Source organism: Centropristis striata, chromosome 6 (genome assembly GCF_030273125.1).
Source record: "Centropristis striata isolate RG_2023a ecotype Rhode Island chromosome 6, C.striata_1.0, whole genome shotgun sequence".
Lineage (NCBI taxonomy): Eukaryota > Metazoa > Chordata > Actinopteri > Perciformes > Serranidae > Centropristis > Centropristis striata.
The window spans coordinates 37,259,545-37,278,626 of NC_081522.1; the positions used below are offsets into that span (position 1 = coordinate 37,259,545).

Here is a 19,082-nt window from a genome sequence, read left to right on the forward strand (position 1 = left end):
GGGATGACTTGTCAAGAGGTTTCTTGGCAATCGGTATTTCCTCTGCAGCCTCTCAAATAAGGCCCAATAAGAGGCGACAGGTCCTGGCTTCTGCTGTCTGTTACGGCTCGTTAGCATACACGGGGTGGAAAGGTTTCGCTGCTGCTGCAGCACGGTTAAAGGAACAAAGACAAAAATGAAAACAGGCAAAAATGAGTGTGGATTTTTTTTTTTCCATTTTAGAAAATGGATTTATGTCCTGGCAGCAGTTCGTTCCATATAGTGATGGATATTTGGTGTTAAAAGATTAGGAATGAGTAGGCAGGAAGACACATTAGTTCAGGTGCAGAAGGATGGCTGAACAAAGGAAGCTTTGTATTTTAGGCGATTTTGTCCATTTTTGAATCCTTTTGATGTCTTTTCTTGTCTTTGTAAGTCATTTTGTGTCTTTTTTTAGTCTTTTGTGTCGTTTTTTTTAGTAATTTTGTGTCTTTTTGTGTCTTTTCTTTGTCATTTTGTGTCTTCTTGGTTTTTTTGGTCATTCTGTCTTCTCACTTTGTGTCTTTTTTGGTCATTTTGTGTCTTTTTTTGGTCATTTTGTGTTTTTTTTTTATCATTTTGTATCTTTTTTTGGTAATTTTGTGTCTGTTTTTAGTCATTTTGTGTCTTTTTTAGTCATTTTGTGTAGTTTTTTAGTCGTTTTGTGGCTTTTTGTGCCTCTTTTGGTCATTTTGTGTCTTCTGTGTTTTTTTTGGTCATTCTGTCTTCCCACTTTGTGTCTTTTTTGGTCATTTTGTGTCTTTTTTTTGGTCATTTTGTGGGGTTTTTTGATCATTTTGTCTTTTTTGGTAATTTTGTGTCTGTTTTTCATCATTTTGTGTCTTTCTTTAAGTCATTTTTTGTCGTTTTTTATTCATTTTGTGGCTTTTTGTGCCTCTTTTGGTCATTTTGTGTCTTTTTTTAGTCATTTTGTGGTTTTTTTTGTCTCTTTTTTTAGTCATTTTGAGGGTTTTTTTAGTCATTTTGTGTCTTTTTTTGGTAATTTTGAGTCTTTTTTTAGTCCTTTAGTCCAACATAAAATGTGATTTTGAATATTTTTTCAAATTTCAAAACATATAACATATAAGAGGGTCACATCCAGTTCTATCATTTTATACTAAATATATTTGAGCTTGTCTCCAGTTTTACTTGGTATATCATCATCAAACTGAAACTGGCCTCATGGAGTTTACAGCCAGAACTTTAGAAGTAAATTTACAGTAGGGCTCCACGCTGCTTTGTTTTCTAGTCTGGATGGAGTCAACAAGTCTGGATTTGGTGCTTTTGGAGACTCCAGAGAGTTAAGGAATAAGGAACATGAAAGTTTCTGATTTATTTCCTATAGCAGTTTGCTAATAATATATGAAATGACTCTGTTTAAACCTAAAGTATTATACACAAGCACCAGAAAAATGCACCTTCAGTAAAAATTAAACATCTCAAACTTAATTGAGGTAGAATTTATTGCAGATTTTTTTGTAATAAACTGTGTTTGGTTTTAGCAAGGTGTCCCATTAAACTGGCAAATAAATGTAGGTTCTACTGTGCACAAACTCACCTCTACGTCTTTTCTGCTGCTGCTTTGCTGGTTTCATGTTCTGAGCTCTCTTGAGCATTTGAAGAGCCGTGTGGCTGTCGGTGAAGCCCCTGGAGACAACGAGGACAGCAATCCCATTCAATTAAAAAGCAAAACACACAAACAGGAGACACAATGACATGATAAGAATATGATTTACCATTCTTCCAGAATCTTTTCTGATCTTTCAGCGAGACCTCTGAGCACCGGCGTCGAAGCAGGAGATTTGCTTCTGAAATCATAAAGAGATTGTTGCCCTTAACAACGTGACATGCACAAATTTACAGATTCATATTTTAGAATTTTACCACTTAGATTTTAAAAACCATCACATAATAATGGCAACAACTGAAAACATAAAGCACAGAAAGCGTCTTCTTGAATTTAAAGTATAAGAACAGTCTCCTCCTCTCTTCTCTCTCAGATTGAAAACATATAGAATGTTAAATTGTCCGTGTTGTAAGAATGTCAGAATAATCCGGGTACAGTATACTAAAAGGGATAATATGAGGGGACCAGTTCGGACGCATGGCTAACACCTACAGTATGTTCACCAACTTAATTTGACTTTGAATCCAAGTCTGTAAACAGTAGAAAAACACACAGCAGTATTGTGATGTCAACATCACTGCAATAAACGATATTGTCATCTAAGACCAATGTGTGTCGCTGGTATAATGATAATAACACGATTATAATAAACTTTCTTAAGAATATTCACACATGAATGTTACAAAATAGCAGAAATTATTTTACTTTTGTGGAAAAAAAATAGGCGGTCGCCTAGAGCGCCATCTGCTGGAGGGGCGCCACCACTCACCCTCGAGGGATAAAAAAAAAAAAAACAATGATACTTTTCGATGCCCATTGTCGCCCTCGCTTCGTGTTCTGTCTTGAAAATAACAAATATTAGCAAAATAAAGAAACAGATAAATTATGACATTTTCTCAGTTGTGGTGCTGAGTCACGTGACGTGTGGTCATTGCCTTGCCCCCCTTTAGACGGTTAGACCGCTGTCACAGAGGTCACGTCAAGTGACAGACACGTTATGTTTTGGTATATTGTGCAAGATGAAACGGCCATCAAAGCTCTCTGGTTCACAGTATCAAAAGAGAAGAAAAGAGGAGGAGGAGAAGAAGTCTTTTTGTGTGAAGACGTTTCATTTGTATTAGCTTGCTAGCTAGGTTGAAATAAAGCAACGCTTGCTTAAGACAGTTAAGCACATTTTTCGCGGGCTTTGCACTTTCATCGTCTCTCTTGTCTCTAACTTTATTAGCGGTCTCCAGCTGTGCTTCTTTGCAAATTTACTTGTAAGTTAATAATTATATAGACAGACAGTTGTATTATATAGCCTGGTTGGCACCATGGGCAAACAAAAACGGGAGTTCCACCCTCCGTGAAACAGCAAGCGGAGCTGTTCAACACGAATGGATCTCGCCTAGGGCACCAGATGGGCTAGTGCCGGCCCTGCTGTCAGTGACACTCAGTAATTAGTCTTTGTGTTGTTCTACCTGTTGGAGTTCTCTGGGGAAACTCTGGCTCCAGCAGAGTTCACCTGTTCTTCAGGCAGCCATGCCTGCTTGGTCCTCCTGACGAGCGGCGGTGGGAGAATGAACTGTGAGGGTTCAGGAAGGTGCACAGGAGGCTGAAACACATGCATGAATCAGTGTCAGTAATCATTTACAGCTCTGTTAGATTTTTAATAGCTTGCTTTAACTTTAGACAAAAGTACAGAAACAGCAGCCAATCTTTATATTGGCCTCAGAGTGGTCTCTCGTTGACTGGAGAAATTATTTACTTTTAGATTTTCCATTTTAACTAAAGAAACTTTTCCCAGAGTAGAAACTTAATCCTCTGGTGGCTGACGCTCTAAATCATGGGTCTCAAACTCGCGGGCCGTGGGCCAATTGCGGCCCTCGTGATGATATTTTGTGGCCCCCACCTTGGTATGAACGACTATGACGACGATAACAAAAAGAAAGGCAGCTGCTACCGGAGCATTTATTATCTGCTGTGTTGTTGTTACTGGAAGAAGTGGAAATGTTATGTAATGTCATTTTGTGTCCTTTTTTTTGTAATTTTGTGTCTTTTTGAAAAAGAATTATTCTGTGTCTTTTTTTTTGGTATTTTTGTCTTTTTCTAATAATTTTGTCTTTTTTTTGGTAATTTTGTGTATTTTTTGGGTGATTTTGTGTATTTTCTAGTAATTTTGTGTCTGTTTTTGTTGATTTTGTGTCTTTTTTTGTAATTTTTATGTATTTTTTTGGTCATTTTGTGTCTTTTTTGTAATTTTGTGTCTTTTTTGAAATTTTATGTCTTTTTTTAGTAATTTTGTGTCTTTTTTAAGTAATTTAGTTTTTTCTGTCATTTTGTGTCTTTTTTTTAGTAATTTTGTGTCTTTTTTGTTTTTTTGTGTCTTTTTTTTGTAATTTAGTTTTTTTTCTGTCATTTTGTGTCTTTTTTTGTTCATTTTGTGTCTTTTTTTCGTAATTTTGTGTATTTATTGGTCATTTTGTGTCTTTTTTAGTATTTTTGTTTCTTTTCTTGGTCATTTTGATCCTGCCTCCAGCGGCCCCCAGGTAATTTGTGTTTGAGACCCCTGCTCGAAATAGAAAAATAAAGTTGAAGCACTTGAAGTTGAAGTGAATGTTTTGTTTTTTTTAGTTGAATTTGGCTGACACAGTTTTCACACTCAAAGAATGCTCATATGTAAGTCATAATAAAAGCTTAATTACTCTCCAGATTCCATTTTCTCTTTGTGGAAGCGCTAAATTGTTCATCCCCGCCTTTGATGTGTACCTCAGTGTCAACACATTGAGGCCACGACGGCAGCTGCAGCGCATCAGCTGCCCCTAAACCGGCCACCATGATGTACAGCGCTGAGCACGCTCCAAAGAAAAGATCCAACGAGAGGTAAATGAAGGGGAAAAAAACAGCACGACAGACCGCCGGCGTGAAAAATGACATCTGCTGGTGCGGAGCAACCTTCAGCCCTCCAGGAAATAATGTTGTTTTTCAAGAGAGTAAATTTAAAGAACAATCAGGGAGAGTGAGACAAATCCTGGAGGGGCCGATAACCAAGATGAGAAAGAGACAGGGCAACAAAATAACTCTTTCAATGACATCACACGGGGGCTGGTAATTCCCAAAATGCACTATAATATTAGCCCACCAGGTTTTATAAATATTAGAGAACGTCCCAGGACAGGTTCCTTACCTTCAGGGACGGCAGTAGCTGTGACGCAGTGTAACGTCTGGGAGGGGAGTCCTCAGAAAACGACAAAGTCCAGGGTTTCTCTATTGTTGCCTTTTTGAAAAATAAAAGTATATATATAGATATAAATATATTTAAAGGCAGCAAAAGGTGACACACAACAAAGAAGGTGTCTTTTCAACCAAACAAACACTGCTTACAGTATATAATATCATAGTGTCTACAATATTTTTCTCTAATTTCTTGTTCGTTTGAAAGCCTGGTACAACTAAAGGTACATTTGTTCGGACAAATATAATGATAACAACAAAACTAGCTCATAAGAGTTTAATTATGAGCTGATATCTGGCCATTTTCAATGGTTTTCTTGATAATGATGTTGGTTATTATCAAGAAAACCATGGAAAAAGTCTAGATATCAACTCTTAAATGAAACTCTTATGAGCTTTTTTTTATTATTTTCATTATATTTGTCCAAACAAATGTACCTTTAGTTGTAACAGGCATTAAAATGAACAAGAAATTGAAGAAAACAATGGTTTCAATTTTTTTTCCATGACTGTATAAGGGTAAGAGTGTCCAAAACAGGTTAAAATTGTGTTTAAAATGTGTTACATGTGTGTTGGTATATCAGTGCATGTGCAGGTTAGTGTCTGTGCATTGTGTCTCTTTGTTTGTTTGTCTCTTTTTGTGCGTGCATCCAAATTTGCATTTCTTTAGATTTCATTGCACATGAACCGATTTTGTGCAGGTGAGCATGTTTATGTGTATGTATGCATCTTTGCAGATTTGCATGTGTGCAGGATTGTGTGTCTGTGTGTGTGTGTGTGGGGGGGCTGTCACGGAACAGCTGGAGGGAACTTCCCTGGAACTTTTCCCCCGGTTTGCAAAAAGATGCATATTTTATAACTGACATTTAAACCAAATACATGTTTTTTTAAAAACATACACATCACAATATGACAGAAGAATCATTGTAACTTAAAAATATTTAAAAATTGTGACATATGAATGAGTCAGAAAACGTTACGGGCTATATGACAGGAGTGTGTGTGTGTGTGTGTGTGTGTGTGTGTGTGTTCTTGTACTTCCTACATAGTGAGGACCACAACACGTTTTTAACTAACAGAGTGAGGACATTTTTGCAAAGTGAGGACATTTCGGCCGGTCCTCACTTCTTTAAAGGCTTTTTTGAGATTTCAGACTTTGTTTTAAGGGTTAAAGGTTACATGATAATGATAATTAACTGAAACTGTATCGTGTGGATATGTATATATATGTATATATGTATCCATACATATGTATATGTCTGGATTGTTGTATGGTCCTCTCTGCAGGTTTGTGTGTCTGAGAGGGCGTGGGGTGAAAAATGAGTGAACCAAGAACACAGGGAGCACATGAGCTTGTGTGCATACCTCATCAAAGACAAATTCATCCACGTCTACCTCCTCAAAGGTGTCGTCCTCTCCGCTGTCGGAGCACGTGACGGCAGCCAGAGCAGATGCGAGCCTCCTCCTCAGAGCGAAGCCCCTCCACAACGCCTGGAGGTACCCGGAGAAGAAGAAGAAATGGTAGAAAACCCTCCATGAATCACGAGACAAACGTAAATATTGTGTGTTATCCCATTAGAGAGATAAAACATGTTAACCTCTCTTTTAATTGCTGAGCGTTCTGCTGTCTGAACTCTGCGTGACTCCGGGCTGCTCCGAGACAAATGGAGCTCCAGTGTGCCTCTAAATCCTCCAATTCCCAACGGGCTGCGGGGGGCACACTTCACTTCAAGTTGAGCCGAGCAGGAATCCTACAACTCTTACTACCGCATTTCTTTGGAATCTGATTAATCACTCTGTAGCGCTCCACCGCCCCCACCTTCTCCCTCAGAGAGCCCTAAAGGACTCATCAAACACTTTTTGTATTGAGAAGGGATTTTGGAGAAGTGTTGAGTAGCATGTTTTTCAGAACAGCAGCTTAAAGCAGGGGTCTCAAACTCAAATTACCTGGGGGCCGCTGGAGGCAGTATCAAAAAAAGACACAAAATAACTTAAAAAAAGACACAAAATGACCAAAAAAGACACAAAATTACTTGAAAAAAGACACAAAATTTGAAAAAAAGACACAAAATGATCAAAAAAGAAACAGAATTACCAAAAAAAGACACAGAATTACCAAAAAATAGACAAAATGACAAAAAAAAGACACAAAATGACAAAAAAAATACACAGAATTACCAAAAAAGACACAAAATTATTAAAAAAGACACAAAATGACACAAAAAAGACAAAATTACCAAAAAACACACAAATGACAGAAAAAAAATACTTAAAAAAGAAACAAAATGACAAAAAAGACACAAAATTACCCAAAAAGACACAAAATTACCAAAAAAGACACAGAATGACCAAAAAAGACACAAAATTACCAAAAAAAGACAGAATGACCAAAAAAGAAACAATTTTTTTTTTTTAAAGACACAAAATGACCCAAAAAAGACACAAAATTACCAAAAAAAGTAATAAAAGGGACCTTCCACACACAACACGGTAAAGTGCCATTCATATAAAACTCCCATTAAACTTTCATATCAAGGTGGGGGCCCGCGGGCCGCAAGTTTGAGACCCATGGCTCTAACCTATATGTGGAGGATTAGCCGAATAAGCCTCCATAGCACGTATGAGGTCTGAAGATGGATGTTCAGGGGTGAAAATGTAAATTTTTTCAGCTACCCACTGTGTGGAAGTATCTTCTGTCTACAGCCACATTACTGGAAAAGTTAAGCTGTTGTAGTGACGTCCTTAATTATACAGACAGTATGACCAAAAAATTACCAAAAAAAGACACAGAATTACAAAAAAAAAGACACAAAATAATTAAAAAAAAAAGACACAAAATGACCCATAAAAGACACAAAATTACCAAAAAAAGTAATTAAAGGGACCTTCCACACACATCACGGTAAAGTGCCATTCATATAAAACTCACATTAAACTTTCATATCAAGGTGGGGGCCACAAAATATCGTCACAAGGGCCACAATTGGCCCGCGGGCCGCGAGTTTGAGACCCCTGATCTACTATGACCGGATGGTTATTTTCTGACGTAGCTGTCATTCTACACATGAGGAAGTGCTTCATTTCCTGAACAAAACAGTGTCCTTTTAAAACAGCACCAGAGGGGAACTAGTTCAGCTGAGAATGTTTCAGACGGAAACTAAATATCATTTAAGCTTCGGGGGTAAAAACGACAAAATTCCGCCATCTTTACCTGGATGACAGTTGCTGCGTAATCCTTGCCAACAACGCTCCCGTTAATATAGAAAGCTTTTGGCTCTCCTCCCCCTCTCCTCTCAGCTGTGGAAAGGCTGCTGATGTTCCCACATTTCTGTCTATATTTCCTCCACAGCTGCTGAATCACCACTGCTGCTGTGCTGCTCCAAAAAGGACACACATAGAGACAAATACACACACACATACACAAAGTGAGGGATATACATGATGTCATAGCACCTTTGTCTTTCAAAACATCAAATTTATTTCTGGGCAGACATCTGGAGAGCAGGACTGTGGGGAGTTGCAGCCTGTCCAGAGCCACCCCTCATATCAAAGATCTATCGTCCTCCCAAAGATAGTGCGATGTTAATGATGAAGCTGCGTGTTAAAATGAATAAGATGTTCAACTGTTGTAAATCACACAGAGGAGGCTCCAATGATGACAAATGCTCTGCAGCAGAAACTAATAAAATGTTGAACTGCTATAAAAAGAAATATATATATATAAAAAAAAGAAGAGGGTGTTTGTTTTACTGTAAGGCAGCAGTGTGTGGTACTTGTGTAGCTTGAAAGAATTTGCAGCTTGGTGTTGCGTGGAATAGTTGCAGAGCAAGGTTATTATGAAATGAAATCATGCACAACAATTGTTAAGTTAAAAAGGCTTATGAAAAATGATATGCTAAAAAAGTACAGCTCGCAAGCTGGATGAGGACGTTCTTGTAACTGCCTTCAGTGTTTTGATTTGTTTGTTGTTGTTTTTTTGTTTGTTTGTTTTCTTTGCGGGAGTAATAGAAATTCTCAGATCTAAGTTGTTTGATATACTATGGTTGACTAATAAGAAAATAAGTAAATAAATAATGATAATAATAATAATAATAAAAACAATAATACATATTTATTTGACATTAAGTGGCTACATATAGAGATACAATTTCTTATTTTTGAAGTGTTGAGTACCAGGGGAGAGGCCTAGAGAAGTATTTTATACTTCAGCCTACTCACTTTTTTTTTGAACCAAAATGAAAGAAGGAAATGCGTATTGAATATTAAGTTAACTGGTTTTTATTTCTATCTTATTACTTAAACGGGGCAGATGCATGTATATATATAGGGCTTTATATACTGTATGTGTGTAAATGTTTATATGTTTATGTACATCTGTTTAATGGTGTCTATGTGAGTATGTGTATGAATATGTATGCATCTAGCCTACGCTGTTTTAGTTTATGTTGTTTATTTTTTTTCGGTTCGAAAAGAAGAATTAATAAAAATGAAAAATGAAATGAAAAAAAAAAAAAATTATAGTTAACGAAAACTAACGAAATAACGAAAACTAGAATTGAAAAAACATTTTTCGTTAACTGAAATTTAAAAAAAACGAGTTTTGAAAACAACCCGATAACTAACTGAAACTGTATTTTGTGGTTACAAAACTAACTAAAACGAACTAAAATTATAGTGAAAATGTCCTCAGTTTTCGTCTTTGTCAACTTTTTTCATACATAATCCAGTGTTTCTATTAAGAGGATTTGTTAGTGAACATGCAGGGACACATTAGTGAATATGTTTATTGAGACTGGGATGTCTACACTCCAACCAAAATTCACCTGGAACTGTAAGAGTTAATAAACTTATTGGGGCTGAGATGGATAAACCAAAGGAAATAAAGGCAACATTTATTGTGACCTTATTGAATCTTGTGCCGAACACATAGCCCATTACAAAAAACTAACACTAAAACGAAAAAAAACTAAACTAAAACTAGCAGCTCACTCTAAAAATTAACTAAAACTAACTGAATTTGAAAACAAAAATTCACAACAAAATTAAAACTAAAACTAATGAAAAATCCCAAACTATTATAACCTTGATGCAGAGAAGTGGACACTATTGACTCAGAACCAAAGTTATAATAGTTTTGGATTTTTCATTAGTTTTCGTTGTCAATTTTTTGTTGTCAATTTTTGTTTTCAAATTTTGTTAGTTTTTAGAGTGAGTTTGCTAGTTTTGATTAGTTTTATTTTTTGGAAAATGCTTCGTTTTTGTTTAGTTTTTATTAGTTTTAGTGTTATTTTTTTGTAATGGGGTATTTGTTGGGTGCCAGATTCAATAAGTCACAAATAATGTTTCCTTTATTTCCTTTGTCTGATCCATCTCAGCCCCAATAAGTTTATTAAGTCATAAAACCAGATAGATGAAATAGATTTAATATCAACCAAAAAGGGTTACGTATGAAAAAAATTTACAAAGATGAAAACTAAGGACATTTTCACTATAATTTTAGTTAGTTTTAGTTAGTTTTGTAACCACAAAATACAGTTTCAGTTAGTTATGGTTTTTTAAAAACTTTCGTTTTTATTTTTATTTCAGTGAACGAAAATGTGTTTTCAATTCTAGTTTTCGTTATTTCGTTAGTTTTCGTTAACTATAATAACGTTGCTCAGAACATGTTGGTGACTTACTTATGGATGACCAGGTCTTGATGGTTGGACACAGGTGACTTTTTAAGACTGGAGGAAGACGTTTTTGGAGTATTTGGAGTTGTTGCAACAGTGTCAAATGTGTCCTGTTGAGTCTCCACAGCTAACTTCTCCTCAACAGTCCTGTAGCTGCATTCGTCCCTGTCTGTAAGAACAGGCTGGACGTTTCTAGTGAACTCCATTTCTGCATGCTCAGTATGGTTCTCAGCATCTGCTCTGTCCGTGTCCAGTGTTCCTTCAGCTGATGTTTGAGCTGTAGGGTTAGTGCAGACGGTGGTGTCACCATATTCATGGGCAAATCTCTGCTCCTTGGCCAGCTGCAGAGCCTCGGTGAAGTGTCGGCAGGAGGTTTTTACAGCATCCAGGGAAGAGGAGGCTTTACTGTGAACATACACACAAAAACACACAATTTCAGGTTTGGTCCCACAGCACAGATTAAACAGCGTGCTAACTGGGTTTCTCACAATACCTAGAATAAATTCTAAATCAGGTTATGGTGCCTCTAGTGCAGCGGTGTCAAACTCAAATACACAGTGGGCCAAAATTTAAAACTTGGACAAAGTTGCGGGCCAATATTGATATTTATTGAAAAAATTGACCTAAACAAGTTCAAACGAAATGGAACAAGCAAAGCTTGATAATATTTAATATTGCAAACATGCAAAATCGAATATCAAATAAAACACATCAATGGCATTCATTTCTTAAATAAAATTCCAATAAAAATCGTATGTCCCTTTATTTTATAAGCGGCCTTCTTTAAATTTAACAGTAATCTTTTTCAACAGGCTAAAAATAAATGTAAGAATAAAATAACAATAATAAACCAAATGACTAATAATAATATCCTTCAATGAATGTGCAGCCATTCAAGCCTTGGACTAGCAAGAAAAAGTGCATAAAGACAACTTTAATTGTTGCTCAGTTTGCAACACACTGATCTACTGTGTTCAAGCCAAAACACCAGCAGAGCATTCTGGGATTTGTAGTATTATTTGCGCTGTATAATACTGGCGGGCCAGCTCTGGTTGTCATTTGGTATTTCCTTGCGGGCCAAATATAATTATACTGCGGGCCAAATTTGGCCCGTGGGCCAGAGTTTGACACCTCTGCTCTAGTGCAGCGGTTCCCAAACTTTCTGGCCCCAATCCCCCACACCTTCAATAAAACCAAAATGCAATAAGCTTTTTTATAGCCATATTAAAGGCGGCATGTTTAATCATGCTCAAATGACCAGAACACACATATGATTAAATAATCACCGTCACAACAATGCGCTCTCTTATTTGTATTAATCTGAAACACAGTTTCAATATAATGCAACAAAGTTATGAACAAGCTTCCACTTTTCAGAGCAAAGAGGCTGATGACAGGCTCAGGATCAGAGGCAGAGAGCACATAAGTTGGGAAAATGTTATAATATTTTGAGCTGCGTTGAACAAAAATTGCAGCAAATTTAAATGAGCGTGGAGTGAACACAGGTTGGAAAAATGGAAGGAGATAACTTCTTCTACGCTTCATTATAAGATGAAGAGCATTTTGAAATTGACTTCAAACATGAAAATGGTGCATTTTGTAATTCTTAACCCATTGAAGACAATGTTCCCACTGTGTGTAGATTATAGTTATCTTACAACTATCAATCAAATTCATAACGGGGCAGTGCTTGTGTTTACATTAAAAAATATAATTCTGAAGAAATATTGTATTGTATTGTATTTATCTGCTAAGGAATACATACATCTTTAAGATTATTTGTCAACATGTTTTGTTTATACAAATAAAGTTATTTAAATTGAAAATAAAAAAATGTTTGAATGGAACCATGTCATCATGACATCATCAGTTATTTTAGGACATCTGAGAATTAGTTCCGTGATGTCATCATCAATGGAACCATGGAACTGCTCCAAAGATCAATAGAAAAATAGAATTAAAGATCAAGGCAATGCTTGATGATGTCATCATGACATCATTAGTTCACTTCACAGAAGTTTATATATACTTGCACGGTTGATCTGATGGTCTTATATCCCTGACTCAACTAGTTTTTACACTGTGAGAAAGAGAACACTTTGTTAGAAAACCAAAGCAGATCATTGATTCAGACAACATCGAATCAAACATCGTTAGAAAATGCCTCCAATAAGAGACCCCAGAGGAAACAGAGCCTTTAGACAGCAGAACAACCGTCCGGCTCCGAACCCCAACATGTCGGAGCTGTGTGCTCTTCGCCAAGAAGTTCAACATCTAAAGAACCTTCTTGGTAGAGAGAGTGCTGGCCATTTCCAAGAAAGGAACAGGTCAGCTCAACTCGTCCAAGAATTAGACGCAACAAAGCAAGAACTTGCTCGTCAGAAGACCCTTAAAGAAATGTTCATCAACAGGGGGAAAGAGTACAAGAAAGACCTGGAAAGACTCGAGAAGTACGTCGATCCAGCAACTTTGAGCACTGCAAGAATTGCCACACAAGTGAGGGACACCACCAGGCAGAAGAAGAAGAAGGAGCTTCATAAAGATTACGAGGAGCTGAGAGTTGCTCATATTTTGCTGCAGGAAAAGTTCACCACTGAACTCCAAGTAGAGAAGGAGAAGAACCGGCTGCTCCAAGAACAACTAGAGAAGGCCAAGGAGTCCCAGCACCAGCTCAGCCTGAAGAACGAAGCTGATGTGGTCGCTGTCAAACAGCAGGCGACCTTCCTTCAGACTGAGCTAGACCATCAACTAAAGATTAATGCAGAGAGGGCGTCAGCGGACCAGACCCTGATCCAGAACCTGAAGGCAGAGCAAGACCAGGTCTATTCAAAGATGCAGGAGGACTTCAGGACTCTACAACAAAACACCATTAAAGATCAGAGCCTTTTCCAGGAGGAGGTGGACAAGCTGGCAACTCAGCTCAGTGTCCAGTTGGCGCTCAACTTTGAGCTCTCCAATCAATCTCCGATCAAAGCTAAAAGAGCTGACAGAGCTGAAGACGTTGACAACTCTCCTCCCATGAGAAAAAGGCCCAGGACTGAAGATCCACCTGAGGACCAGCAAGATGAGGAGCCGTGCCAGCAGGAGGCGTCCCTCCCCAGTCCACCGGTCCTGAAAAGAGTCTGCCGTCTGGGGGTGAGGAGAAAAGACAAGTGGAGGAGGAACAGGAACCTGAAGGACCTGGACCTGGACTAACTTTCCTCTCCCTCCCACCACCCAAGTCACACTGTCATCTGTGAAACTTCCTGAACAACATCCTGAACAACATCAATAACAACAGATCATCATAACTTTTGGGTTTTCTCCGGGGTTCTCCGGTTTCTCCCGTACGTCTGAAGTTTAACAGCAGACAAACACATTAAAAAAACACCAAGAACAACATCAACAATAACAACAACATCAATAACTACAGATGATCTCAAAAAACTCAAGAAAACCACAAAAAAAAAAAACTCAAGCAAAAAAAAACTCGAGAAAAAAAAAAAACTCAAGCAAAAAAAAAAAAAACTCGAGAAAACCAAAAAAAAAAACTCAAGCAAAAAAAAAAAACTCGGGAAAAAAAAATCAAAAAAAAAAAAAAAAAAACTCGAGAAAAAAAAAGAAAAAAAAACTCAAGCAAAAAAAAAAAAAAAAGTCCCCCCCCCTCCCCCCACCCAAAAAAAAAAAAAAAAAAAAAATCCCCCCCCACCCCAAAAAAAAAAAAAATCCCAATAACTCCGCCAGAGTGTCTCCTTTGGGTCACTTTCGCCGGTCCCAAGCCCGGATAAAGGAGGAGGGTTGGAATTATGATGTCTTAAAAACAACAATCAACAGAAGAAAGTTCATTTCAAGTTCTAAACATTTTTAGGTTTTTTTTAACCACTTTTTGTCTCTCCCACAACATGATTCCTCTCTCCTGAAATAGCGGCCATCTTGAAAAAATGGCAGACATGTTTGCTGCATTTTTTCACAAACACACAATAAAATAAGAAAATAATCGTATAATCAATAAACCACATAGGCAGAATAACCTAATTCTGAGTAAGTATTGTGTTTATTTTGAAGTATTTCTGACTTTTAGAGTAGTTTAGTTTGGAGTATACTGTTATGAAATGGCTTACTTCCTCATTCTTCATTTCTTGACAAATTAAACCACTTCTGCACAGAAAAATGAAAAAGTCAATAATGGAATACCAGATTTTGCTGATGTTTTATGGACCAGTTCATCCGAGGTAAGGTGAATGAACTGAGTGTGTGTGTGTGTGTGTGTGTGTGTGTGTGTGTGTGTGTGTGTGTGTGTGTTCTTGTTCTTCCTACATAGTGAGGACCGGAACACGTTTTTAACCAACAGAGTCAGAACATTTTTGCAAAGTGAGGACATTTCGGCCGGTCCTCACTTCTTTAAATGCTTTTTTGAGACTTCAGACTTTGTTTAAAGGGTTAAAGGTTACATGATAATGATAATTAACTGAAACTGTATTGTGTGGTTAGAAAACTAACTAAAATTATAGTGAAAATGTCCTTTGTTTTCGTCTCAGTCAACTTTTTTCATCCGTAATGAAGATGGATAAGACAAAGGAAATAAAGGCAAAATTTACTGTGACCTCTTTTAATCTCCCAAACAACAAATACCCCATTACAAAACACTAAAACCAATAAAAACTAAACTAAAACTAAGCATTTTCAAACTAATCTAAAACTAGCAGCTCACTCTAAAAATTAACTAAAACTAACTGAATTTGAAAACAAAAATTCTCAACAAAATTAAAACTAAAACTAATGAAAAATCCAAAACTATTATAACCTTGATGCAGAGAAGTGGACACTATTGACTCAGAACATGTTGGTGACTTACTTTTGGATGACCAGGTCTTGATGGTTGGACACAGGTGACTTTTTAAGACTGGAGGAAGACGTTTTTGGAGTATTTGGAGTATTTGGAGTTGTTGCAACAGTGTCAAATGTGTCCTGTTGAGTCTCCACAGCTAACTTCTCCTCAACAGTCCTGTAGCTGCATTCGTCCCTGTCTGTAAGAACAGGCTGGACGTTTCTAGTGAACTCCATTTCTGCATGCTCAGTATGGTTCTCAGCATCTGCTCTGTCCGTGTCCAGTGTTCCTTCAGCTGATGTTTGAGCTGTAGGGTTAGTGCAGACGGTGGTGTCACCATATTCATGGGCAAATCTCTGCTCCTTGGCCAGCTGCAGAGCCTCGGTGAAGTGTCGGCAGGAGGTTTTTACAGCATCCAGGGCAGAGGAGGCTTTACTGTGAACATACACACAAAAACACACAATTTCAGGTTTGGTCCCACAGCACAGATTAAACAGCGTGCTAACTGGGTTTCTCACAATACCTAGAATAAATTCTAAATCAGGTTATGGTGCCTCTAGTGCAGCGGTGTCAAACTCAAATACACAGTGGGCCAAAATGTAAAACTTGGACAAAGTTGCGGGCCAACATTGATATTTAAGGAAAAAACTGACCGAAACTAGTTCAAACGAAATGGAACAAGCAAAGCTTGATATAACTTAATATTGCAAACATGCAAAATCGAATATCAAATAAAACACATCAATGTCATTCATTTCTTAAATAAAATTCCAATAAAAATCGTATGTCCCTTTATTTTATAAGCGGCCTTCTTTAAATTTAAATTTAACAGTAATCTTTTTCAACAGGCTAAAAATAAATGTAAGAATAAAATAACAATAATAAACCAAATGACTAATAATAATATCCTTCAATGAATGTGCAACCACTCAAGCCTTGGACTAGCAAGAAAAAGTGCATAAAGACAACTTTAATTGTTGCTCAGTTTGCAACACACTGATCTACTGTGTTCAAGCCAAAACACCAGCAGAGCATTCTGGGATTTGTAGTATTATTTGCGCTGTATAACACCGGCGGGCCAGCTCTGGTTGTCATTTGGTATTTCCTTGCGGGCCAAATATAATTATACTGCGGGCCAAATTTGGCACCTCTGCCCCTTGTGCAGCGGTTCCCAAACTTTTTTAGCCGCGCATCCCTTCTATGTCCCACCCGTGTTGACGCACCCCCAATCCCCCACACCTTCAGTAAAACCAAAATGCAATAAGCTTTTTTATAGCCATATTAAAGGCGGCATGTTTAATCATGCTCAAATGACCAGAACACACATATAATTAAATAATCACCATCACAACAATGCACTCTCTTACTTGTATTCATCTGAAACACAGTTTCAATATAATGCAACAAAGTTATGAACAAGCTTCCACTTTTCAGAGCAAAGAGGATGATGACAGGCTCAGGATCAGAGGCAAAAAGCACATAAGTTGGGAAAATGTTATAATATTTTGAGCTGCGTTGAATACAAATTGCAGCAAATTTGCAACACAGGTTGGAAAAATGGAAGAAGATAACTTCTACGCTTCATTATAAGATGAAGAGCATTTTGAAATTGACTTCAAACATGAAGTGAAAAATGTAAAAATGACCGAAAAAGACACAAAATTATCAAAATAGACACAAATTGACCAAAAATACATGTAAAAATTACCAAACAACCAAACTTTGGGAATCCCTGCTCTAGTGAACTACGGTCTGGTACAACAGTGTCTTCTTTTAAAAGCAGACTAAAAACATATTTTTTACAAGCTTTAACTTGGATTTAAAGTGTAGTTTAATGGGTTAAACTTACAATCCTAAAAACTGGTATTGTTACTGTCACTATTGTTCAATTACTCCTATTTTTAAAATAATAGTTCAGCAGATTAGTAAAAAAAAAAAATCGTTCACTTTGGTATCACTAAAACCGGCAGATAAATGTAGTGGAGTAGAAGTATAAAGTTACATTAAATGGAAATACTCAAGTAAAGTACAAGTACCTCAAAATTGTACTTAAGTACAAAACTTGAGTAAATGTACTTAGTTATATCCCACCACTGCATATGACTAAGTTTACAACATAGAAAATCCTCTATATTATTTAACTGTCATATCTCTGTAATAATGACCAAGGAAAAGTCATACTGATTGAATCAACGTCATAGTTCTTTCATCATGTAGCACAGACCTTCACGTCAGAGGAATCTTTGACATGACAGGGAAGTTCAAAGATTTTATAAATAAAATGTAACAGGAGTAAATTGATATTGACATTTGACATTCATGCTTTTTATTCCAATTGTTTCATCTGGAATTTGACTGAGTTGACAAGATCTCCTAGCCTGGGTATACCCAGACTGCCTTGCGCGCTCGAATTTAATTTCGAACTGCGGCGGGGTCTGGAAACTAGGAAGGAATCTTAGCCCTGTTTTACGGATCCAATCACAGAGCGGGGAGGGACGGTGAGACGATGACGCGTACTACTCGGCACTTGGAAGCTTTCCGGATCCAACATGGCTGCTGCAGACGCGAAACTTTCTTTAGCTGTAGATGGTGTTTTAAATAGTTAAGAGCGAAAGTTGAAAGGCGAAAGGTCTCTGGGCGGCTCCGCTGTCCCCCGGCTGGTAGCGAGATCACCGGTAGCGGGGCTATTAGCGCCGCACCGCCGGTGATCTGGCTACCAGCCGGGGGACAGCGGAGCCGCCGAGAGACCCGCAGCAGCTTGTTTGTTGCCCATAAAATCAGTGGATGTGTGTGGCTGAATGACATGAGGGGGAATAAAGCGAGAAAATAAATAATCTTGCAAAAAGCGAGAACTGGAGAAGCAACGCAGCAAACAACACTCTCTCACAGACACACACACAACAAACATCCATCTCTGTTGCTCTACTACGTCATCTGGTGTAACTGATCTAATTGGCTAAGAGCTACCTACAGACGCTTTGATAGACATTCTAAGCTCCCAATAAACGGCTCCGGAGGATCGTAAACCACACCTCCTTTACGGAGAAAAGCATTGAAGGTGTCCAGACCTAATCTCCAATGAGATTTGGTCTGGTGTTAGCCAGGCTAAAGATCTCCAACCTAACCGACAGAATATGTTGTGTCAGTAACAAACATTACGACACGTATGTAGGTATTGCGGCTCACTTTCGCTCACATCGGCCCGTTCTTAAAGTAGCACACACGTACGATCCATGGTTGTAAAAAAAAATGCATTTTCTGTGGATTTCTGCTGTAAAATCTCTCCTGGGTGAAAGTCTGCTGTTTGTTTGACCCTTCCTCCAAACGAAGGCGGAAATCCACCTTTTTAAATCTGGTTCACCATCAATCACTACTACGTCAGCAACATGGCGGCGGGTGCATTGCAGCTGTGAGAGAACAGGCTGGAGTTGGACATCTAAATGAAAATGGTGCATTTTGTAGTTCTAAACCCATTGAAAACAATGTTCCTACTGTGTGTAGATTATAGTTATCTTACAACTATCAATCAAATTCATAACGGGGCAGTGCTTGTGTTTACATTTAAAAATATACTTATGAAGAAATATTGTATTGTATTGTATTTATCTGCTAAGGAGTATATACATCTTTAAGATTCTTTGTCAACATGTTTTGTTTATACAAATAAAGTTATTTAAATTGAAAATAAAAAAAATGTTTGAATGGAACCATGTCATCATGACATCATCAGTTATTTTAGGACATC

The 19,082-nt window shown here is 37.5% G+C and overlaps 1 protein-coding gene across 1 annotated transcript in view; it reads right to left on the bottom strand.

Moving 5' to 3' along the window:
- Positions 1–19,082, bottom strand: part of lrriq1 (leucine-rich repeats and IQ motif containing 1) — a 77,670-nt gene that overhangs the window by 26,546 nt on the left and 32,042 nt on the right. Inside the window, exons 10-16 of the mRNA XM_059335375.1 lie at positions 15,365–15,772; positions 8,070–8,232; positions 6,224–6,349; positions 4,812–4,901; positions 3,106–3,239; positions 1,755–1,826; positions 1,577–1,665 (exon numbers count right to left, since the gene is read on the bottom strand). Coding sequence (XP_059191358.1) covers positions 1,577–1,665; positions 1,755–1,826; positions 3,106–3,239; positions 4,812–4,901; positions 6,224–6,349; positions 8,070–8,232; positions 15,365–15,772 — 1,082 coding nt within the window. The remainder of the gene's footprint in view (positions 1–1,576; positions 1,666–1,754; positions 1,827–3,105; positions 3,240–4,811; positions 4,902–6,223; positions 6,350–8,069; positions 8,233–15,364; positions 15,773–19,082) is intronic.